This window comes from Pollicipes pollicipes, unplaced genomic scaffold, assembly GCF_011947565.3.
Source record: "Pollicipes pollicipes isolate AB1234 unplaced genomic scaffold, Ppol_2.1 Scaffold_7231;HRSCAF=8579_pilon_pilon_pilon, whole genome shotgun sequence".
In the NCBI taxonomy this organism is placed as follows: domain Eukaryota; kingdom Metazoa; phylum Arthropoda; class Thecostraca; order Pollicipedomorpha; family Pollicipedidae; genus Pollicipes; species Pollicipes pollicipes.
In genome coordinates, this window is record NW_023597034.1 from 41,063,849 (window position 1) to 41,088,708 (window position 24,860).

Sequence of the window (24,860 nt, forward strand, 5' to 3'; positions counted from 1 at the left end):
AGCCGGCGCCCCTTGCTAGGCCATAGACACGCATTTCACATCTGAATGCCTTTAAACGACAATTTGTAGTGTTAACCGTCGACACGAAAGCACTACGGCGGTCGTGAAATCTTATCAAACGCGACGCAGGCTGGGAGCCTCGGCTGGCTGGTCTGCACGAGCGCGCCAGTGACGTCACAGCGCGCGTGCCCGGCGCGGGCCCGTCGGTGGCCGCCGGATGTGGCCGCCGGCTATAAAGCGGCGACCCGACGGCGCCGGAGGCAACAGGTCCCGCTGGTGCGCCGCTCGGCCGCCGGAGTCGACGGCAGAGGTCACAGGTCACCAGCTGGGGCGGCAGCTCGCTGAGGATACCCAGGTCCGGCATCAGGTGGGCCGCCACTATCTGTCCTGTCAGTGACTTTTTATGAAATTGAGCAGCTCGCTCTCCTGTTGAAACTAGCATGATGTGTTCACGCGGCATATAGCTCTTAGCCGATTAAATTTCTAGAATCAGGTTTAGTCTGCACTTTCTAATCTAAATTCAATTCGCCCGCCAGGCTTCGCTTTGCGCCAAATTAATAGTCTCGACAAATAAATATATGATTGGTAGATATAGATATATATCCCTCTCTCTCTTCCTCCTCCCTCTCTCTCTCCCTCCCTCTCTCTCTCTCCCTCTCTCTCTCGTTCTCTCTCTCTCTCTCTCTCTCTCTCTCTCTCTCTCTCTCTCTCTCTCTCTCTCTCTCTCTCTCTCTCTCTCTCTCTCTCTCTCTCTCTCTCTCTCTCTCTCTCTCTCTCTCTCTCTCGCTCTCTCGCTCTCCCTCTTTTCATATTTCTATAAACTCAGCCCAGCGAGGGCATCCCAGAGTGAGGGGGACACCCCAATGACATAATCCAGACATAGATTTACCAAACCTATCCCTAAGTTCTGATTTCTCCTCGGATTAGGGACCTTGATTCTTCCGTCGAAATAAAAAAGTGCTAGAGCTGCAGTGAGTGGGGGAAAATTATCTGGTTAGTGTTTGCGTGGGGGGGGGGACGGACATGATTTCAAAGGCCCTAGCACTACCGGAAGAATTAACTTCAACTGAGAACATTAACCCTGCTTGACGATTGAATGAAAACATACAGTAACTACCTGCACAGGGTTACTGACAACACACACGTACGACCAAACATGTGCCGACAAGTCAGCAGCATGCTGCTTATTAGAAAGTCTTTGAATAATAATAGTACGCAAAATGGAATGCACAAAAATAGAGATAATATATGCCGCAAAACAGAACAATATATCAATGCTAAACGAAAATAGGAGCTGGGAACGGTGGAAACGTGCAGTGGCTAAGTCACGCTGGAAATAGTATTCCTCGGCGAAAGTGGTGATCAAGACGTGGCTTAACGAGCTCAGTGAAGAGCTCCTCGCAACCTCAGAAGAGACTCTTTCCCAGAAAGAGCACAGTCTTGACACTTAATGACTTCTGCTGAACTTGAACTTGAAGGACTATGAGACTCGTCTGTTCATAATAATTTTCAAAATATTTCACCATTTCAGGGGCTTGTCTTTAAACCCCATCTTAAATATCATTTAGATCATGAGAGAGCTGAGGATTTGCGAGTTGGGAAAAATATTACATGTGAGGTGTTACCGATAACAAAATGGTCGGCTTATGGCTTCTCTGCTTTGAAAGTGCACAGTCGCGCTTCTCTGTGTTTGTTTGCCTAATCACGCATCCTAAATGCCTTCCTTTTATTCACCTCACAGTGCTTTGTATTTTATGAAGATAGTTGCTTACCAAAAGTTTCATGAGCTGTAATTTGGCTGATTGTATTGATCGAGTGTAGGTTGTGGCCCTTCCTTTAATAAAGAAAATGATGACGTCTTTTCCCAGAATGAAGAAAGTTACTGCTGCATTAGCTAATAAATTGTCTCTGCATGCTTTACCATCTCACTTCAAATTTGAGCCAATTTGCAGATGTGTGCAGACTTGAATGGTGTGCATGCTTCGGGGTAAACTTAACATCATCTACAACCTATATCATTTTAGAAGAAAGGCCGTCTTCAATTGCATAGACGTCGGGGCGTTTGAATAATGGCGGGTAGGTAAATTTTCTCGGGATAAGTTTAATGAACTGTTACTGGAGAGGCAGGCCCGACGATTTTGCCTAAAGCTGTCTTCGAATCATTGGTAGCATCGCCCATTATTCGAATCTGTGGTACATTTTAAATAACGGGTTCAGGTAAGCCACGTACCTAAGGCATCTTCCTTCACATATAATACGTTAACATATGAGCTGGGCCAGGTTAGTCAGAGCTGTGAACTGGAACGCATGACTCATAGAACCCCAAAATAAATTTTCGTGTGTGTGGATTTCGCCGACTTCTTTCAAGAGATTAGATTTTGTCACAACATTTTAGATAGACAGAAATTCCGAAGTTTGAAGCAGAGTGTGCGAGAACAATACGATAAAAGCCAGAAAACCTGGTTTTCATGTAAAAAACCTGACAGAATGCAGGTGCTTCTTTCGGATGCCTATCATCCGTCAGACTTTTCTCCCGCCCGCCATCGACGGCCACTGCCCTGCCCCGGCTACTGCCGTTGGTAGTGGTCGCTACCGTGTGACTGGCTGCGAATTGATCGTCCGCCTGCTCCGTTGCATGTTCCTGGACCGGCAACATTACTTATTGGTGCATAAAGCAGGTGGGACGCCTGCTTGAGTGGCTATTCTCGAGTTATTTTTTGCCCTGGCACCACGTCACAGCACAATATAACATTTCAAGAACCGGCTGTCCTGAGGTCCGAGTTGGTCCACCGAGCATTCACCTTTCCCTCAACCAACAAAGCCGGCTTGGTCCGTTTTTAGATCTGGAACGAGGGTGCACACTTCTCAGACATGTTAAGTGCCGGTATCTGTCGCAGGCGTCTAACGTAACCCGTGATTTTAGGGGAAAAATTACGCGTTTCATGTATTGCCGGCATTTCATGCAACTTTCGTAAAAGTATGACTCCTTCATTATGTTACCGAAAGTTTAAGTTGTTTCTTGAAATACCCACCTGGTTGAGTACATATACCTGTCAAATGCTTTCCACTACGTATTTCATGAAACGCCTTAAAATGAAGGCAGGCAAAACCGGGCTTAGACTGTTTTGCATAGATGTTTCATGCTTGCTGTTCCGTTAAATGATCAATGTCATTCATTGATCCTTTGCCTCATGGGAAAGAACTAATTATACACTGAGTCATCAGGCGTCGACCGTCCGGTTTTCACCCGTTTCATGTTTGCGATTCAGTAGTCAATCGTTGGGTGTATGTAAACTCATCCACATAGTTTATTGGTGCATTGGTGGTAAACTCCCGCAACCGCACAAGTGTGGCTCAGACGTCGGGCTTCAGCACTTGGTAGGTACTTGGTTTGAGTCCCGGGGGCGGCTGATTGATTTGAGTTTGATTGGTTTGAGTTTGATCCGGCAGATGTCAGTTGGTGGGAGGCGACAGAGTCCCCACGATTATGTGGTGTAACCATATCAAAACATTGGATGGCACGTAAAATCCTGTCTGAACGGGCGCAGGCAAAATTATCTGTCGTACTGGGCGAGGTGGCAGTCTCAAACAGCCATCTCTATACACTGTTCGGACTAAACTAAGGCAAAAGAGTACTGCAATTTGAGAAAAATAGCATGAATTTTGTGACTTAACACAAACAGCATTCTAAAATACTAAAGAACGTTGACAAAACACTTCTCTGCAATACAAAACGCATGTGCGAGACGAACAAACATCGCCATTTGTCGCAGCCTATTTGTTTATACAGGGCACCGAATCGTGGCAGCCAGAAAAGCCTATCTCACGTGCTGCACGGTACTTCCAGCACATCCAGCACTTCCAGTACATGGCGCAGCATTGTTTTTCCCCTGCCCAACCCGCATATCTGGTGCACTTCTGTCCCTGAAACCAGAGCTGTCCACGAAATGCCTCCCGCAAACTCGTGGCGTTCTGGTCGTCATTGTTGGCCGCAGAGACCGTCGCCACTTGCTCGGACGTGCCGGCTCCCTCCTGACGACTTTTTAAACACTTGTTAATCAGCTGTAAATCGCTGAGAATCACGTGACCAGCCCGTGGGAAGTTAGTGCAGCTCATCTTACCTTTGAAGATAACAACACATCGAGCCATACTGATTATTCAAGCAAACAGCAAACGAGGACGACCACACAGTATGATCCATGCTCGACCAAAAGGGATCGTCACCAAGTCTGATCTGGCGTACACTGGCGGCTGCATGCCATGCGTGTTTTGACTGGTGTGCGTGCGTGGTCTTCGTGAAACAGAAAAGTGCATAGTTCGATGACTTGGGCACACGACACACTCCAGGTCGGTGCCGGCGTCGGTGTGATGATGCTGCGATTTCTCGTATCTCGGCGGGAAGCTTACGTCCAACGCCAGTGATATACTTTAGCGAGCATACTTTGCAAACTAGCATGCTTTGGCGAGCACATGGCGTTTATGAATAATCACAGCATGTTTCTTCACACACAACGTTAATAACCAGACAGAAGCTCACTTGCTGCCACATTTTTCACATCCGAAGATCCAGGTACGCAGCTGCTCACGTGATACACTTTTAGCTTAAACGCATGCATTTACGTTAACGCTGGGCTGAAAACGAGGGGCTGGTGTAGCCTAGTCTTGTCTTTATAACACTCGTATCTAGCCATTTTTTGGCTTGGTTTGTGAAGTGACGCGTGGTCTTCCCTCTGGTCTTGCCTGGTCTGGCCTGGTTTTGTCCGGACGAATCTTCAAATCGGGGTCTGCTCTTGTTCTTATGCTCTGTCCATTAGGACCTGGGCCAGTGTAATCTGGTCTGCAGGTCAGCACCGAACCTGATGTGTTGTGGTTTGGTCTGTAGGTCAGCATCCAGTCTGGTGTTTTATAGTCTGGTCTGTAGATCAGTACACGGTCTGGTGTTTTATATTCTGGTCTGAAGATCAGCACATACTTTGGTGTGTTGTAGTCTGGTCGGTAGGTGAGCACCCATTTTGGCGGTTGTGGTCTGATCTCTAGGTCAACCCCCAGTCTGGTCGGTGTTTTACAGTCTGATATGTAGACGAACGCCCAATGTGATGCTTATAGTATGATCTGTAGGTCAGGGCCCAGTCTGGTATTTATGGTCTGGTCTGTAGATGAACACCCAGTCCGTTAAGTTATGATCGGGTTTGTAGATCAGAATCTGGTCTGGTACGGCATGGGCAGGACTTGAAAACAGCGCCTAGGCGGCTTGTATGGTCGGATCAGCAGCTCATCACCTGGTCTGGTTCAGTCTGTCATCGCCTAGTGTGGTCGGATCAGCAGCTCATCACCTGGTCTGGCCCAGTCTGTCATCACCTAGTCTGGTCCAGTCTGTCATCACCTAGTATGGTCGAATTAGCAGCTCGTCACCTGGTCTGGTTCAGTCTGTCATCACCTAGTATGGTTCAGTCTGTCATCACCTAGTCTGGTCCAGTCTGTCATCACCCAGTCTGGTCGGATCAGCGGCTCATCACTAGTCCGGTCCAGTCTGCTCTCTAGCCCAGCGCCTCGTCCGACACGTGTGGGTCGTCTCACCTGGCCCGGTCTGGTCTGGCCTGCCAGCCGACGTCTCCCGTGACCAGACCCGGCAGGCCGGCGCCGGGCCCTCGGACTGAGGGTGCGCCCAGTGGCGCCTATCATCACCATCCCGAATTCCTGGACGCGACGGCACGTGACCTGCATGACCGCCGTCCACGGAGCCGGGCCGCGCCATAACGCCGCGTCCAATGGGGCACGTCGGCTGCCCTCGCCGGGGCCGTTATTAACGCCGGGTGTCAATGGTCCAGGGGGAGGGGCGCGGGCGACAACCCATGCCGTTGACGAATGACGCCACCGTGGGCTTGGGAGGGGGGGGGGGGCGGGGGAGGGCGACGGTTGACGGTGTCCACTTCCCAGGAGAGGGGGCGGGGGGATGGAAGATACTGTGTAAGAATGGGCGTTGGCAGATGGGTGTGGAAATAGTGTCATGCGATAAACGCATGATCTTGGCCACTTTACTCGAGATGTCATGGGTCTCACACGCTTGCGCATGCTTACGACATGCGACATGTTTTAACCTGTCCTGGGCCACTTGCCCCGGAGTTAAACGGCATTATTTCGATGCAGTGTTATAAAAAACCTGGGTGACTAATTTGCAATGGTTTGGATACTTTCATTGAGGCAGCAGAGGCTTGAATGTTGTCCTTTTTAAAGAAAACAAACACGCTGAGGAAAATAGATGACGTAACACACCTAATAGGCATTTTTTGAAGCACATTACTGGCTTGGTTGCGTGACCTGTGACTGATTTAGTGCCTGTAGCCTCGCTAGGTCCGACCGGTGGGTGAACTGTGGCTGATTTAATACCTGTAGTCTAACTGGGTCTGACCGGCGGGTGACCTGTGACAGATTTAGCGCCTGTAGTCTCACTGGGTCTGACCGGCGGGTGACTTATGACTGATTTCGTGCTTGTAGCCCCATTAGGCCTGACTGGCGGGTGACCTGTGGCTGATTTAGTGTATGTAGTCTCACTAGGTCTGACCGGCGGGTGACCTGTGACTGATTTCGTGCTTGTAGCCCCATTAGGCCTGACTGGCGGGTGACCGGTGGCTGATTTAGTGTCTGTAGTCTCACTAGGTCTGACCGGCGGGTGACCTGCGACTGATTTAGTGTCTGTAGTCTCACTAGGTCTGCCCGGCGGGTGACCTGTGACTGATTTAGTGTCTGTAGTCTCACTAGGTCTGACCGGCGGGTGACCTGTGGCTGATTTAGTACCTGTAGTCTCACTAGGTCTGACCGGCGGGTGACCTGTGGCTGATTTAGTGCCTGTAGTCTCACTAGGTCTGACCGGCGGGTGACCTGTGACTGATTTAGTGTCTGTAGTCTCACTAGGTCTGACCGGCGGGTGACCTGTGGCTGATTTAGCGCCTGTAGTCTCACTAGGTCTGACCGGCGGGTGACCTGTGGCTGATTTAGTGTCTGTAGTCTCACTAGGTCTGACCGGCGGGTGACCTGTGGCTGATTTAGTGCCTGTAGTCTCACTAGGTCTGACCGGCGGGTGGCCTGTGACTGATTTAGTGTCTGTAGTCTCACTGGGTCTGACCGGCGGGTGACTTGTGACTCTAACTGGGCTTGGTGTCCGACGGACTGAGACTGGCTGGCGGCTGCTTAGCTCTGACTTAAGGTTTGGTACGTATGGTCACTTATTGGTAGAGCAGGCACGGGGCATTCAGAGGCATGTGCCACGGGCAAAGGTTGTCCCTGACTTCATATGTTTACATCCGCCACTGACACAAGCTGAAGTTTTAAGTTTCATATTAAGATATAATATGAAGTGATTACTATGTGTATCGGTCGCAAGATCTTTTTTCAAGCATCACTGAGGGACACTAAGCACAAAACTTCATGAACTTCGCACGTCCCCACAGCACAATCTCGCAAGAAGCGCACAGGGAAGAAAACATGTTTCGTCGCATGTTGCTGAATATTGGCATGATGGTCGCAGCCATCCATCACTCCGTCAGCGGACTGACGCCGATTGTGATAGCGATGCGATAACATTCGCCAATAGCAGGACGGCTTCTCTCTATCGCCGGCTATTATGATGAGGTTTCCCATCGTCGGCGGTAGCCGCATGCCCTGCCAACATGGACATATGATGAAGCATGCAGCCAGGCAGCTGCGTTTCTCAGACCTATCCTGCCTTCAGTGTTGCGCATTATTCGTTCTTGATTCATTCCGCGTAAATTATCGCCTTGGCGATAACTCAGTCGTGCGACTTCCAAGCAATGCTACAGGCTCCTTCGTTGAATCGCTCTCGCACCTCAGGTGAGGTCGTGGTCATCAGGGGCGCGCGCGCGCACACACACACACACACACACACACACACACACACACACACACACACACACACACACACACACACACACACACACACACACACACACACACACACACACACACACACACACACACACACACACACACACACACACACACACACACCACACACACACACACACACACACACACACACACACACACACACATACGCACACACACACACACACACACACACACACACACACACACACACACACACACACACACACACACACACACACATACGCACACACACACACACACACACACACACACACACACACACACACACACACACACACACACACACACACACACACACACACACACAGGTCAGGTCGGTCAGCAGCAGGTCAACAGTGGTCGGGAGTGAGAAGGCGGTTGAACCAATTGAAGTAAATTACCGAATGAAATAAGCGACGTTGAATCAAACTTTGGTCGGCATTTTCATCTTAGATTACAAATCGTATGGTCGCATTGAGCCCACTACTTTCTACCGGCAACCATGATTTCGGTATTGGACCAACCGCTGCAGCCTGCTCTCGGTATCGGACCAACTAATGCAACCATGATCCCGGTATTGGACCAACTACTGCAACCATGATTTCGGTCCAAGTGTGAACAACCGGCTCCCCGCGACAGAGGGGTCGGCCGGGCCCAGGGTCGACCCTCTCAAGACCTCGCGTCTCACCGTATCGGCTCCCCGCGACAGAGGGATCGGCCGGGCCCAGGGTCGGCCCTCTCAAGACCTCGCGTCTCACCGTGCCCGCAGCCGAGGCGGCCGGCGGCTCGTGCCGTCGAGCTGACCGGCCGGTGCCCCTCGGAGGGGCCGGGGCGGCCGCTGCGCGCGGCGTCGCCCCATCGGTCAGCCGGATGGCCGCCAGATAGCGGCCGGAGGGACCGCGCGCCGGCCTCTATCTGTCCGGTCCGCTGCCGCCGCCCGCCGTCCCGGCGCAGCCCCGCCCGCCGCCAGAAAAACAGCCGCGCCCGGGTGGCGGCGTGTCTTTGTGGACGATCAGCCCGTCTTCTGCGCAAGCCGACGCCGCCCAGGGGGGGGGGGGGGGGACGGACCCGACCAAACCCCGCATCGGGACCTATGAAGCAAACATAACCAATTTGTTTAGTGGCACGCCGCCGGCTTCCGAGCTGTTGGATCGAAATTGTTTCCAGGAAAGCTCCCGAGCGAATGCAGCGGTAGGCCATCGTGTCGTGGGAAATCTGCACAAATCATCAGTTTCATTACAATCTACAGGCATTTCCTTCTTCTATTGCAGTTAATGGAGGCAGTGATCGATAGTTTGGTTCATGACGCATATCACCGTTATAGCCGTAAGGACTCGTTACGGTATAAAAGGCACGAAAAAGCTGAGAGTCGGAAAGTTAATTAAATATAGCGTGCACAAGTCATATTACCGAACGCGGGGTTACACTCGGCTTGAAAACCTATGTCAAGTTTCCTTGATCCCAAAGCGTTGAGCTCACACCCAGCCTGATCACTTTCACTCCTCGCCTCCGTAATACGACTTCATGCAACAGCCCATTGGGAAATCAACAGAAGCTCGTTTTTCTTCATAACGTCCATTCAAATCGGTAAAAGCATCAGACGCACTAGCCGCCGTCCCAGCCGGCGGCGCACTACATTTCCCCAGCTGGCTTCCCGAGAATGTCACTATCATTTGCTGTCCTGGGCTGACACTGAACCGCATTCTCCTCCGCTTCAGGATGGCGTGGATGGCGTCAATGCTGATACTGGGTGCAGCGGTGTCACTCTCCAGAGCGGCCAACGTCGACGTGCTTAGCAGGATCGACCGCAGCCTCATCCCCTACAGCGGCATGAGCAGCGCTCGCAGCCCGCTAAGAAGGTCAGCGGCACGTCACCGGCAGCAGGGTTGGCCGTCGTCCGACCTTCCCGGGCTGTCATGGGCCCGATGTGCGATCCTCACAGCGTCACGCAGTGCATGACAGACGATTGACCCGTCATCCGCCTGACGGCTGACCCGACTGTACGGCTCTGACATAAGCTTCATGTGCTGTCATGCGCCTGATGCCATCATTTCGTTTAAATATGTGACACGTGACAGCGCGCACTGCCAAGGCTGAGATGGAATTGCTTTAAAATCACAGGGAGCGCATTGAGATTCCGGGTCATTTTTTTTGCACAGCATGCACCGACCCCACGTTAGAGTTGAGAACCATTAGGGGGAGGGCGGCTCGATCTCCTCCAAGGTTACTAAAAGTCCTATCCATGTTTCAACGCACAAGAAAAAGATAGACGTCTGAAATCATTTTCTCCCAGAGAACAATACTTTGCACACATCGTAGAGCACTCGCCGCCAGCGTCACCAATCTTGGTGCGCCGCAAACAGCTTTGCGCCAACCATGGGGTGGTTGTCTGCGTGCTCTCCGATAAATTGGATAGTGGGGCACGCACAAACAGACCGGACATGCGCTGGGTCAATGGATAACGACCACCGGCGATCGTTAAATGTTGTGCACGACTGTGTAAATGTACCTTTGGTCGGCACGACGCATTGACGCTGCCGGCATCACACCTGTCGCTAACAACGACCCTCGCCGTATCGTGGCCGTCTCAGCGGTGTGCAGTTTTGCCGCCGCGCGCGAGTGTGTGTGCGTATGACTGATGGGGCTTGTCGTGCATGCCATTATCGCTCGGTCGTTGCCGAATGACCCCCCACGCCACACAACAAAGCCCCGAGTGCCCACTCTTAAGCTGTCACACCCCCGCAAGCAGAAACACATGGCCTGGGAGCGGGAGTGACGCCACTCGTGCGACATCGATGGCGCGTGACGGCCACCGCGTGACGCGTGGAGGCGCCGTGACACTCGCAGGGTCAAGCGGGCTGAGGGCCGCGCGGTCTCAGGTCATTGTGCGGGCTGAAGCCTGGACACGCGGTGTGACCGTGGGCACGACCAGATCTGACTGTCACGAGTGGGCCAGGTCACGACCAGATCTGACTGTCACGACTGGGCCAAGTCACGACCAGGTCTGACTCACGAATGAACCAAGTCACGACCAGATCTGACTGTCACGAGTGGGCCGAGTCACGACCAGGGCTGACTGTCACGAGTGGGCCAGGTCACGACCAGGGCCGACTGTCACGAATGGGCTAGATCCCGACCAGGTCTGCCGCGAGTGGGCCGAGTCACGACCAGGGCTGACTGTGACCAGTGGGCCAGGTCACGGCCAGGTCTGGCAGTCACGAGTGCACCGAAAGTCTAGGCACGTGCCAGTGCAACGTGCCGATCAATTGTACGGAACCCGGCAGCCGCGGTCGGCGCAGGCTCTCGTAACGTGTTTCGAGAGTTCAGTGCTTTAAATACGGCGCAGAATGGAGAGATGAAGCGAACTGACGATCAAGTTCACTGAGGACGTCCGTGCTTTTGCAACACTTCCCAATCAAGCAAAATACTAACATGCCGAGAACGAACGCTTCATTATATTGATGCAAAAGAGCAGCCAAAGACCTAACACGTCCTGCACGATTTATCAAATCCCGTGAGCCATTTGCGCTGTTTTCTCGCTACCAAGGGTGCAACAGCAGCGTGAACCCGCTACTCGCCCTTTCCAATGTCCATATTCCAAATTACATTCCGTATGGTCTGTTCTTCTGATGAAGTACTTTGTTCTCCGTGGAAAATTGTAGCAGAATCTGCACTTCCACTAGACATTGTACTTCACTCAGCGGCGAAAGAGCCGCCGTGCTCTCACATTATTAAACGAGGATGAAGCTAATCATGCTAATGCAGTGATGCGGTGACACCATCCAAGCGGAAAGTTTCCAAGAAAGTCCACAACACACCAAAACTGGTGCTTTTGGAGTCACTTAAGTGGCGCATAGCTTAAAACGCTCCACAAAGATGGATGAACATCTCATACTTGATTTTTTAAAGTGAAGATCACCGTTGGGAGTTTTGGTTGTGGGTACAGGGCAGGTTGTTTGACTTATGCCCATCCTTAAAGGATAGACATGAGTCAAACCGTTCCACATTGATATGGGGGTTTTAACTGAAATAGTCATCTTAAAGACTTTTCGGTGCTGTTCACAATGCTGCCCATCTTAAGACCAAGCCCCTCTAGTTCCTGAGAAACGCGCGGACGAAAATGGAGAAAGGCATATCGGAGAGAGTATTTCAAAGTCACCTTAGCTTTCATGACGTCATAATAGCGTCATTCAAATCGTGCCATTCCATAAGCCATGCGGTGATCAAGGGGAAGAAAAACGTAATTGTCGAGGCGTTTGTATCTGGGGTTCGTGAGCGCGATCTCCAGATGCAACGGCCGTTAATTAGATTTCAATCAATGTTGTGCAAAGTTACGATGAAGTAATCGAACTATGACGCATTGATAAGCACATTTACTTAACAGAGAACTGTGCTGTCTAGAGCAATCTTTTGCTTTTAAAAAGTATACCAATAGTCGTTAGTGACCTTTTAGTAATATAATATGTAAGAAAACTTCATCATATCTGATACTTGCTTCACTATCTTCAACTGTGAGACACTCCTTATAAAAGGAGTATCCCACCTTTGTCGTACATTTCACTTATTGTTACATAAGACGCGTAAGTGCGATTTGATCAATAATACCAGTTTCCTCTATATCCTTTTGAACAGGCCAGAATTTATATTTTAAGTCGCCGATCTGGCAAGAGAAATCTCACTCGACTCCCTACTCATCACCATGAAAGTAATGCATTTAATTTGCCTGACGTTTTCCAACGAGTGTGGTCTGCAGTGTTTGCAACACATCGATGTGTCAAATGTTCGTGTAATAAGTGCTACGCAAGCTTGAAACACTGTTCAGGCAAAAATATATGCCAACATGAAGCCATTATCCCGTGAATTCATGGATACTTAGTACTATGGCTTTGATTTCTTCCCTACGACGTTTTCCACAGTGGCTCTTTTCTAGGCGCACTTTAACTTTGGGAGTGGGAGCATCACATGATCTATATGACGCGCTGTTTCAGTCTTAAAGGGAGCGTGTCTAATCAAGTTGGGATTTTCAACTGTACGCGTAGTATGGTAAGGAATTTCGATTTAGCAATTTTGGTGTCACTGGTCTCCACCAATTCGCCTCCACTGACAAGATATTGCCACAGACCACACATTTTCTTCGGTTTGTATGGAAGAACGAAGTTATCGGGTAGCCCCCAAGCATTATTCACGACTACACACATCGACATCGTTGAGAAGGTATCGTTAACTCTAGCCAATGGCTCTTCGAGGATGTCGCTTGTCAGCCCTGACAGGAGCTTGCGAATGCAGCGATCGCGGCAGCCGGTTTGTTTTCTTGTCACATTCAGCTGAGGGCTAAGGGTGCACGGGGTTGGACGTCTGGTAAGCGTTCGAAATAACAAGGCAGGTAAGCTGAAATTGTTGCTGCGATGTCGCTGGTACACCAGGCATGCTCAGGGTACCATAGTTTTCCGCCTCGAATTGCGCAAAGAATCTTCAAGCGCGCACCGCTCTGTACCGCCAGCGCTCTCCCTATACGAACAATACCGTAGCAACCAAGGTAATGGCCATGCCACCAGCGCGCAGTCATTCGCCACACACGAGCTAGTGCATTCGCCCTTTCCCGCTCGATGATTGGCTCATTTTTCAGCAGTGTTTGTTCACGCCCAGCCATCAATGCGATCCATAAAAATGACTAAATCAAAACTGTCGCAAGACCAAACGCACATTTTATCACTAAAAGTAGCCATGGATAAATGCAGAAACCCCCTTAGGTGAGTATTTGGAAAATCGGAAACACTGGACATATTACCTTTAAACCAACCAATTTATCGCTAATGAGCCCTTGCCCGCTGGGCGAATCACAAACGTTCTTTTATCCATACTAATAGTGATGCGCGCAGTTGTTGTCATGACAACGGTAGTTTGCTGTTACATAGCCTTGATAGCGTAATTTGGGCTCGAAAACAATGAAAACTGACATTCTTTCTTTTTTACGGTGCTGCAGTGGCACTACCCAGTGCTATTATCGGACTGACTTGTCCTGAGCTTTCACAACAGTGCGTTTTTGAAATATCTCCCAAAGATAGGACACTACCTTTAACGGGACTGTTCCACATTTGTATGGGATTTTGAACTGAGGCGGACATTTTCAAGATCATTCCATGCAGCTTGCAGTTCCATTATTTATGAAACATCTTTTTTGATTTCTGAGCTATACACAGGCGAACTTGTGCAAACTATGTCGCGCCGACCAATTCGAGGTTACTCAGGCATTATGCCGTCGCAAAAACGTCAGGTAAATTGCCCCACCCCAATAGCCATATTGTGCGTAAGGTAAAAACTAATATGACCAATGAAATGTTCGTGTCTGGAGCACTTCAGCGTGAATCGTCGCATCCGCAGAAAGCAATTGGTGAACAAGCAGTTACAGGGACAGGTAGCATGCCTCGATTACTAACCGCGTGTTGTGATACATGATACAGGCATTTGGGCAATCCTTTTAGTGATGACGGACAATAGGGTAAGCATTGATGACAAAGGCATAGGCGATACCTCGCCTGAATAACGCCATAATCGAATGGTGTACCAATGCAAGTAAAAAATGGCAGCACGGAAATATAAAAAAGAACACCACAAGAAAAGACCAAAGCACGTGGACATTCCGCTAGTGACACAAGTATAGACGCCTAGAGTACTAACGTCATCTCGCGGCGCCTAGGGCACCACAAGTGAGTCACTCCGTCTGCTACAGTAGCGGGCAACCAGGCGGCAACTCTGACGTCATAAAATCGTTTCGTACGTCGTCAAACGATGCCGCATTGAGGAGAAAATTTAATGGATAATGAGACCTTGTTATTCAAGGCAGTTGTTTGCATTTCAAAGCGTGCCAATAGTTACAAGTGAGCTTTTCGGTTATATCTGATGCTTGCCTCAATGTCTCACTTCACTTCCTTAAAAAGAATTATCGCGTCGGTGTGTTAATTGCCCAGTGTGAAAAACCACTCCTTTTCTCGGGCCGTGCTCATGGGCGTGCATTATTCTCAAAGTAAATGTGCAGCGACGTAGTGCTTGCTTCGATCCAGCATATACCAAGGCACAACGCCTTACCTTCTCACTGCATCTGTCACTTCAACTCCATCCACGCCCTTATGTGTTTGTTGGCAGGTACCGGTACCCCATTTACACCAAGCGAGCCTATGTGGAGGACCAGGATGAGAATGACGATGACAACGCTCCCGAGACCGACAAGCGCTTCCTCCGCGGGCTCAATCTGCGCCCGCTGTCGCTCGGCTACCGCGCCAAGAAGATGCACGGCCTCGCGCCGCGCTACGACATCTCCATGACGCCATATGACCTGAAGGCCATGGCCATGCTCTACCGGAGCGGCCGCCGGAAGCGCACGCCCGACCTCTACGACCTGAAGCGCATCTACCGCATCTACGAGGCGGGCCGAAAGCGCAGCGCGTCGGCGGCCGGGGCCAGTGAGGGCGGCACGCGCGAGCGACGCGACTTCTCCTACGACGTGTGGGACGCGTCCCGGCTGGCCGACGCCGGCAAGCGGTCGCCGGTGACCAGCTACTACGACCTGCTGGACATGGCGAGGATGGCCAAAGCCGGGAAGCGGGCGGCGATAGACGGATACCACCTCTGGGACCTGGCGCAAATGGAGCAGGCCGGGAAACGCTCCGTCGACGACTTGGGCCTCTGGGACCTGGCGCGGATGGAGCAGGCCGGGAAACGCTCTGTCGACGACTTGGGCCTCTGGGACCTGGCGCGGATGGAGCAAGCGGGGAAACGCTCGGTGGACAACCTCCACCTTCTGAAGCTGGCTGGTATGGCCGACGCTGGGAAAAGAAGCGCTCAGCACTTCATCGGCCCCTACAGTTACAAGGGCCTGTACAGTCTGTACGGAAAGCGCACCGCGAATGGGGAGGACGACGACGAAGGGCACTCGGCTTCCGTGGCGGGATCGGCCAAGCAGAAGCGCAGCTTCGATGACTATTTCGGCTGGGACCGTAAGAAGAAGTCGGTCGTGGAGGATGCCATGACCGACAGCTACTTGGCGACGTTGAAAAAGCAGATGGCGGACAAGACGGAGAAGAGAGGCTCCTCGGATGGCATGGGTATGGTCATGAAGAAGGCGACTGACGGTGAGTGGATGAGCACCCCGGCGGCAGCCCTGTTCAGCAGCATCGCTTATATAAATAATGTTGTAATATCTGATGCAGCCATGGCCTGCAACGACATACGAGCAAAGTAATTCAAACTACCCGGACTCAAACTCAAGGCCTGTGCAGCTTTTATCAGAATGAGCGTCAACATTACCCGACAAAAGAGCAAGTTGTCAGCTTCTGTGCCTGTAGATAGAATCACACGCCAACCTTGTATTTACGGGCTGTGTTTACAAAGCACAACTTTGTATGCCAATCGCAATGCAACTTTGTGTTGACGAGCGAGCGGCTGTCTCAGTCTTCCCCACACAGTGAGACTTCTAGCATGCGATGTGGGGCAGCCCTGAATAACTGAGCGCGTAACCGAGCGGCCTGCGGCAGGAGCGATCACCCGGCTCTCTTTTCTCCTCAGGTGATGAGGACTAGATCGTCCGCCGGCCCGTCCCAAGCCAGTTGGAGCGAGCACGGATGCCGACGCCGGGCCCCGGGGACCGCCGCGGGACAAGATTAGGGCCGGGGTCTCTCGGGCGGCTCCGGCGGCGCCCGCCGCCGAGAGTCCCACCAGCCAATCAGCGGCCCCCGTTTCGGCGCGCTGCCCCGTCAGCGCGTACCCGGCGGCGGTCGTCTGCGCTCGCGGCGGCCGGCTGATTGACGTGACGGCGCGCGACAAGGAGATGCTGTCAGTGAAGCGACGCTATCCTACCGATGGCGAGTGCCGTCGCGTGACTCTCGTACAAGATGTGGGACCCATGAGGCCGGCCAATCACTGTTCGATGTGATCGCATCCCGAAACCGGTGCCCCTGACTGGTGATTTCCGATGCAGTCTCCCGTGCGTTCATTCTGTTGCGAATGCAACCCGCTCGGTTAAGATGTAGAGGTTGTTTTACGCCGATGCCTGTCATATCATCGTTTGTAGGTACCCTGTGAGCACGGCTAGAAGGTCTGAGGGTATGCGGAGTAGGACACTTCATAGATTTTAAAATGTATCGGTGGGACCTTGGCGAGCGTCAAGTGTTTCGATGCTTTAAAATACCTTTGATGATAGCGGAGGATCTTAGAAGGAGAACTCTTCGGCGATGCCCGCTACCAACTCAAACGAACAGAGGCTGTCCTGATTTGTGCGTTCGTAGTATTTAGTGTCCCTTTTCAACTACCATCAACAATAAGTATGTCTACCGTACATGCCCACTTCATTTTCAACGTTATTTATGTATTGTGACATTCGGCAGGTTCAAATATACTGAACTCTGAACAGCTAACAAACGTTTTTAGGTTCTTTTCCCTTGACGGACCTGCCACGAAATATGTCAGACATCACTCGTTAATGACAGCTGATATATTCATGAAAACGCTGTTTATGTTCAAGACATGCATTCATTAGCTAGCTAAACCTTCACAGACGTTTTGGGAAGCTCGTTGTTAAAAATAACAGTCATGCAATCGCTGCTGTTTCTTTCCGTAAACATCGAGAAGACCTATTTTTAAGCAAAACTGCTCTTGCATGATCCGGTCCACCCGTGCAGCTTCCTGCCCCGGAACATTTCGAGATCAGTGGAGATGTCTGTATGCCCGGTCCAGAGACCGGAGACTGTCAAACGTTTGGGTCCCGATCCATTGCTAACGGGGACGCCCGCCGACCGGCGCCAACATCCGAAACAACCCGTCCGGGCCCTCACACCGGTCCGAGCCGGCCGTCCGGGCCCACACACCAGTCCGAACCCTGTGCCGGTACACCTGTCCGAACGGGCCGCCCGGGCCCGCACGCCAGTCCGAACCCCATGCCGGTGCACCTGTCCGAACCGGCCGTCCGGGGCCGTACACCCGTCCGAACCAGCTGTCTGGGCCCGTACACCCGTCCGAACCGGCTGTCCGGGCCCGTACAACGGTCCAGATGAGCTGCAAACTTGGTTCATGTGTTTGGCTGCCCGGTCGCCCTCGTGGGTCCTTCCGATGCTTGCCCAACATCACTGGAGCATGCTAACGCATGGTTTCCATGCGTTAGCTTTCTAGTTTCTAGTTAGTTAGCTAGTTTCCATCGCCTCCAATGCATGCTAACGCATGCATTGGAGGCGAACAAATATCGAAAACCTATCGTAGGAAAGGCATGCCTTTTTTGGAAAGTGATGGGCCACCAGATATTGATCCTTAGCTGTTTTTGTTGTTACATCCTGCGGCCCGCGCGTAATTTCACCGTGGGGACGGGGTCATATCAAAAATGCTTATTGAAAACTGAGATCAGGCTGAAGCTGCGTTTGTTACTGAAAACTGTCGCGCGCTCCTGGTGCACAACATACTTGCGTGTCGGAAGACAGCATCGTATCTTTCTCATCTTCCTTAGTAACGTGTCCACCTGAAATTTTAAACTACAAGTTTGTTCAAGGGAGCGTTCCATATTTGTAAGGGGTTTTGAACTAAAAGAGCAATCTTAAAATGCAGTTCATAGTCCTGTCCTTAGAGGGAATGGCCCATATTTACAGATATTCAAGCAAGCATGAGATATCACAAAATATTCTCACTCGTAACTGCTGGTAAACTTTCAAGTGGAAAAATACTCTAGGTCGCACATTTTCTCTGTCTAGTTTAAGCATATGTTGCATTTACGCATTCAAATATGCTTCTCAATGCGTCATTATTTGATAACGTCATCGCATCTTGCACAAAATGGATTAAGAGCCAGTTGACGGTCGTTGTATCTGGAAATCATGCTCATGAACGCCAGATATGAACGAATCGATAATAATGCTTTTCTTGACCTTGATTACCACTTGTCTGATGAAAAAACAGAATTTGAATGGGTTATTATGGCCTCAAGGGTGCCGGGGTGACCTTAAGATAGTCTCCCCGAAAAAGTCTACACATCTTCGCGGACATGTAGGTCAGAAATTTGAGTGGCTTAGGTCTCAAGAAGGGCAGGACTGTGAACTGCATCGAATTACCTTTTATATAGCTGTTTCAACTCAAAACGCCATACCAATATGGAACACTTTCTTCAAGACTTACGCCCCTCTAGCTTCTGAGCTGCACGCCCACAAATATGTGAGGACTACTTTAGCGATACTTGTTCTGGGTCCCCCCGCATCCATGACACCATACTGACGTCATTCAAATCCTGCCATTCCACTCGCTATGCGGCGATCAAGACCAAGACACGTCTTTATCTAGTCATTCTTATTTGACTTCTGTGAGCACGATTTCTGGATATAACTGCCGTCAGCCGGCTTTCAATGACCATTGTGCGAAGAATGATACCTAATCAAACAATGACGCATAGAGGAGCATATCTACTAAACAGAGAAATTGTGATGTCCGGAGCGGTATTTCCACTTAGAAATATACCATGAGTTATAATGGTGCTTATTTTATCACATCTGATGCTTGCTTCAATGTTTCCCGTTGTGGAACATTCCCTTTAAGGTGGCGGAGAACGTGCTCCCGGGGATATTATGTGAGTACGCCGTCACGCATGTATCTTACTTTATAGCATTCATTTTATGATAGTTAATGTTGCGAGTACGGGAACCTACAAAGAATAACGAGCACACGCAGGATATCCTTGGCATTGACCGTTTACAGTTTAGGTGGTAGCGTGTGGCTCCGGTGCGACGTGTGCTGTACATGAGTCTTCATCTAATTTCCATGCAACTTGTTGGGAAAAACAGCGACGCATAGTGAACAGGGCCGGCAGCTGAACAAGACTTCTTTAAGTTGTTCCTCCGCCTGAGAATAATAAGCCAAATTCTTCACTTTCCGGGCACTCCTGAAACGCCTCCTCGATCCAAATTGGAGCGGTCTGGAATCTTCTTCAAGCAACATCGCAAGCAACATATCTTCTTTGCCACCATCCACGCTTAGAATTTAAGGGGAGATTGCCGCCTTTTTGTATAACTCATTTGTTGTTAGATCAGACGCGTACGAGTTGAATGGTTGCGCCAGTTTTGTCGGCATCTTTCTGAATAGCTAAAAATTTCGATTTAATGTAGCCGCACCGACGGGAAAAATGTCATTAGACTCCCTGCTCACTGTTGTGAGAGTAATATGTTTTATTTGCCTTGCTTTTCCAGCCTATGTGTTGCGTATTATATGCAGTACACTGAATGGTCAAAATGCTTGTGCATTACATGCTTCGAAAGTCTGGAACGCTGTTTAAAGAATAAAATAAACAAATATGAGAGACTTTCACGCGAATTTAGCGAAACGTCATACTCTGGCTTGGATTTCTCTCCTTTGGCGTTAGCGCACTGGCGCCTTTCGAAGCGCACTTTGCCTTTGGGAAACAGACGTGCCGCATGGTCTACGGTAGCGCAGTGGTTCGAACCTCCACCAATGCGCTTCTCGGTACTGGCTGACGCTGCTCGATGCGCCAATCACAAACGTTCGTCTCTACTGACGTTACCCAAACCAGAAGAGGTGACGCTTTTAACACCGCAGGCCCACACTGAGAGAGCTCAAAGTGATATTTCTTGGTCATTAAAGATTGACGACAGCACGGAACAGATTCCACCGCAGTCAGCGATTGCAGACTGGGGTATACTCTGGGGATACAAAGAAAGAAGTCGCTTGCTGTAATGAAACGTCAACTGGGTGATTTGGACACGAAAATTACTACAATTAATTGCTGTTTTTATCTTGCTGATGCTGCGGTGGCGCTATTCAGTGTTGTTATCATGTATACCTGGTCCTGATGCTACATCAGGGTATGCTGTTCAATATTCCCCGACGGTGACACACTCCTCGCAAAGCCGATGTAACGGATAAGATAAAACAGGCGAAACGACGCTCACCATCCAGAGGCAAACGAAGCGGCGATGGGGATCTGGTCGAACGGTCGGACGCCCGGAAGGACGTGCGTGAGTCCGGGCGCGGAGAGGCAGCTTCAGCAGCGCCGGCTGGCCGTCCGGCACCGGGGCCCGAAAGCCCGGACGGCAGGGTCATGTGTGTGTAGGGCTCGGGGCGCAGTGCACGGCAGCATACGAGAGGGGTGAAAACATAGGGGAACTGAGGTGAGTCGGACGATGAATGCGATGCTACTGCTGCTGTCTTTAACTTGTCGGTAGGAACAACTGTGAATGATCATGTAGTGTCCGTCAACACACGATTATTCTCTCAGTTAAAGAAGCTAAATGTCAATTAGAGAAGATCCAGTTCAATCAAACAAATTAACACCAAATGAAAAAAAGATTGCTTCCAATCGACGGATATAAACAACAAGGCAAAAATATAAACTTTAACATAAACATGCGATGCACTCGACTGATCGGACAACAACAATCACCATTCAGCCACGGGTGCAGTTGGGTGGTGTAATCTTTCGTTACAAGACTTCAAGCGTGCTTGTATTATGCACGTTTTTTGCCACCTAGTGATGCTGCAGGAACTAGCGGCGTTATCTGACACCACGCGAAGACATCCACATATCAGATAAATATACAGTTTGTTTCCCACGACGAAAATGACAACAGAACAAGTTTCAGTTGTTTGGTCAACCTGAGGGCCTGCTGCCAGGTGCCGCGCTGAGGGCCCGCTACCAGATGTGCTGAGGGCCCGCTGCCAGATGCCGCGCTGGGGGCCTGCTGCCAGGTGCTGCGCTGAGGGCCCGCCGCGAAATGCTGCGCTGAGGGCCCGCCGCCAGATGCTGCGCTGAGAGCCTCCTGCCAGATGCTGCGCTGAGAGCCTGTTACCAGATGCTGCGCCGAGAGCCCGCTGCCAGATGCTGCGGACATTTGACATGGGAACACTTGATTCCATCACGACGGGTGACGCCCCCCCCCCCCCCACGCCAGGGATTGCCCCGACCTTCCTGGACGAGCGCTTCGCAGCGCGTATCACAAGCGAAGAGGCAGACAGCGCATAACCGGCGCATTTCCCGAATCTGACCCGTCTAGACTTTTACCTTCCTGAAACCCCGAGTCTGCATGAGAACCCTGAGGGCCTCAGTAACCTGACGAGTGCCTTCAGCAAGGTGACACACAACGTCATACATGCGACAGGGAAGGGTTACCCGCGAAGGGTTACTGGCGAAGTGGCCCGGCGCGTAGACCTCTGTCTGGTCCTAAGGGGAGGCCCCTGGAGCACATACTAAAAGATCCGTGCTTCAGTGACACTTTTGCTCTAATACATCTGCCAGCGTAACATGTCATTTCTTCTCGATGGATAAGCGAAATCAGGGCACATACTTCTTTCCACTCAGAATATGTATTGCATGTTAACACCGCTGGCCAGATTGGCGAGGACAAACAGCCAGGGGAGCGACACTGGACGGTATGAGCGCAGACATATATGAGCGGTATGAGCGCAGACACATGACATTGCCATGGCCTTGTTATTGATTATACTTGGCACCGCCTCGTTCAATAGCTCGAAAATAAAAGGTTTCGATCGTTTAGTTATAAACAATCAAAGAAGTTATTAAGATGCGGTTCAGTCTACACGCATTGCCCAAACATTGTCAACACAGCATATGGGGGTGACCCCATCTGCGAGATTGGGTGGTGTACATCGGGATTGGATGGGTCAAACTAGAATCTGGGTGTAGCAACCTGACCTAAAAATGACAGTTTGAAGAAAAATTTGAAGACGCGCATTTCACGTCAAGTTGCGGGGAAAACATAAGGAAACTGAGAGACACACTACCGCTCCCACCCACCCCAATCCCCAACCCTACCCCCCAGTGGTTTCAACTAAGCACCGGCAAAGCAATTCAGCCCTGGCAATGCCAAATACGCGGCTAACTATGATGAAGGGCGTTCAAGAACATCATTAAATGCACACTTGCCCACGATTTTGAACTCACGAACAGCAGAAAAATGCGGTGAATTTATTGAGGTGCGTGCCTTTAAGATTACATTTGTGTTTTTAAATGTCTGAAGCTGGTCATACCACATGAATGAGCGCATTTCAAATTGCACACAATATTGCGCACTTTAAACTAGCCTTGTATTCTCTGCTACACAGTGTTTTTATCAAGCATTTTTCGTTTTTCATACATAAGACAGCAGTATTAGCCTTATCACTCGGAGAACGACCAGGAGAATGGAAATATAGTTGGGTTGATACTTCGGCAACATGCCTTTATCAAAACAAGAGCAGAAGTGAATAATCCTCGAACCCTCACGAACGAATCTTAATAATCTAAACCCAACTGTGTCTCCATTCTCCTGGTTTTTCTCCGAGGTATCAGGCTAATACTACTGTATTATCTACGTGAATCATGTTCCTCGCTAGTGCACTGAACAGCTTACGTAATTTTTCCGTTCTGCTGTTGTGTTAGGAAAAAATGCTTGCATTTTCTGAAGTAGCAAGGATCTGCCTGTGACCTTAACTTTATGAGATGAACAAATTTGTCACGGTCGACGTGCACACACAAGCTTTGGACGGGCGTGTTTCTCATACACAAGGAAATCTTCACAAGCATTTCTCTTCATGGTCTATATCTCACAGTTTGCTGATATTGGCTTCAATTTTCAATTCAATATTACAAATTTTACAATATTACAAATACAATATTAACAACAACAATACAACAAAAACAATACAATATTACAAATATTACAAAAGGCAACAAATTCAATAACAATCTGATTAAGGTCCGATTACGTGCTAGTAATCTTACCTGCTGCCTTGCTCTTCATTGCCACCAGTCATTGGAAGTCATTTTCTACTAATTAATATTGAGTCAATGCTGGTTCAACCAAAGCACGCAGTAAGAATTAAATTAATTTTGTGTCTTAATTACGTCAAATCTAGGGATTTGAATCTAGCTTAATTCACTAGAAAATTAGAAATCTTTTATTCCAATCTGGATAATCCAATCACGCGCGAGTCCAGTTCCCTTCTTTTCTTAACTCAAGTCATCAGATCGTGCAACAACCCAGCTGATTTGAAAATGTAACAGACTGGAGACTTTAATGTGCTGTGCTGGAAACAGCCCCCCCCCCCCCCCCCCCCCACAAGACGCAGCTCCATCGCTACCAGGTATGCGTGCATATCCAAAGAGGCATCCAGTTTCCACTCTTCGTTTGTCTTTGGGTGGATCGCGTATCGTATGACGCGTATTAACTTCTGGTCTCAACCAGCGGAGAGTCCTGGAAAGTTCAAGCAAACAATAAAAAACAGGGTGCTGGAAACTGCGATCGGTCAGCCATTTCTTAAGTCCGACTGTACTTCGGACACCGAACCGGACCGGACAGCCTATAGTGGAAAGTTAAAAGTTAGTAGCGACATGAGCTAGCGCACCTCCCCGCGTTCTTAACGTGATTTGCTCTAGCTCGTTTGAATAATATGTCACAGCCTCGGACGCCGAGGTGCTCCATGGTGGTAACCATCTGGCGTGCATAGGGACTGGCACAGGGCAGCGCACTACCGTCCCACCCATCCCACCCACCCGGGTTTGTCATCAGCCCGTCCATAAATCCCTTATAGCCCCACGAGGTAACCTGACGTCAAAGCGTTCTATATAGATCATTCCATGCTGGATCTGAAATTCGCTATCATGGGACATTGAGTGTTTTTACCCATCCTTGTTAGTCTTTCGTTGATGAGCAGCGTCGTGCCTTCTTAGGGTGCATCGCTACCTCTAGAGACGCGCTCTTGGATCGCTAACCCACCGCATTGAACCTGCGACCTGTCGGTGTGCTTTGTGCCTTGCTGTGCCGGTCGTGCCGAGTTTACCGGAGTCAGAAATGTCAGCAATTTCTGAAATTAACATTGTTGAGAACATAGCAATGCACTGAAGGCTCAATGAAAATGGAAGGCTATCAAATTGAGGCATTTCCCAAGCAAGATTCGCGGAGAACATCCCGTCGGAG

General features: G+C 50.1%; 1 protein-coding gene across 1 annotated transcript; it reads left to right on the plus strand.

Moving 5' to 3' along the window:
- Positions 1-277: 277 nt before the first annotated feature.
- LOC119110346 (uncharacterized) lies at positions 278-16,990 on the plus strand. The gene is made up of 4 exons (XM_037234126.1): positions 278-367; positions 9,624-9,764; positions 15,049-16,034; positions 16,468-16,990. Exons 2-4 carry the CDS (start codon positions 9,625-9,627, stop codon positions 16,479-16,481), a joined length of 1,140 nt encoding a protein of 379 aa, XP_037090021.1. The 5' UTR covers positions 278-367; position 9,624; the 3' UTR covers positions 16,482-16,990.
- The last annotated feature ends 7,870 nt before the right edge of the window (positions 16,991-24,860 follow it).

What these genes read in the sequence shown, in the direction of transcription:
- LOC119110346 (XM_037234126.1), top strand. Translation starts at nt 9,625, where the DNA reads ATGGCGTGGATGGCGTCAATGCTGATACTGGGTGCAGCGGTGTCACTC. An exon ending in GCTCGCAGCCCGCTAAGAAG is followed by an intron (nt 9,765 to 15,048) that starts GTCAGCGGCACG and finishes GTTTGTTGGCAG; the next exon opens with GTACCGGTACCCCATTTACA.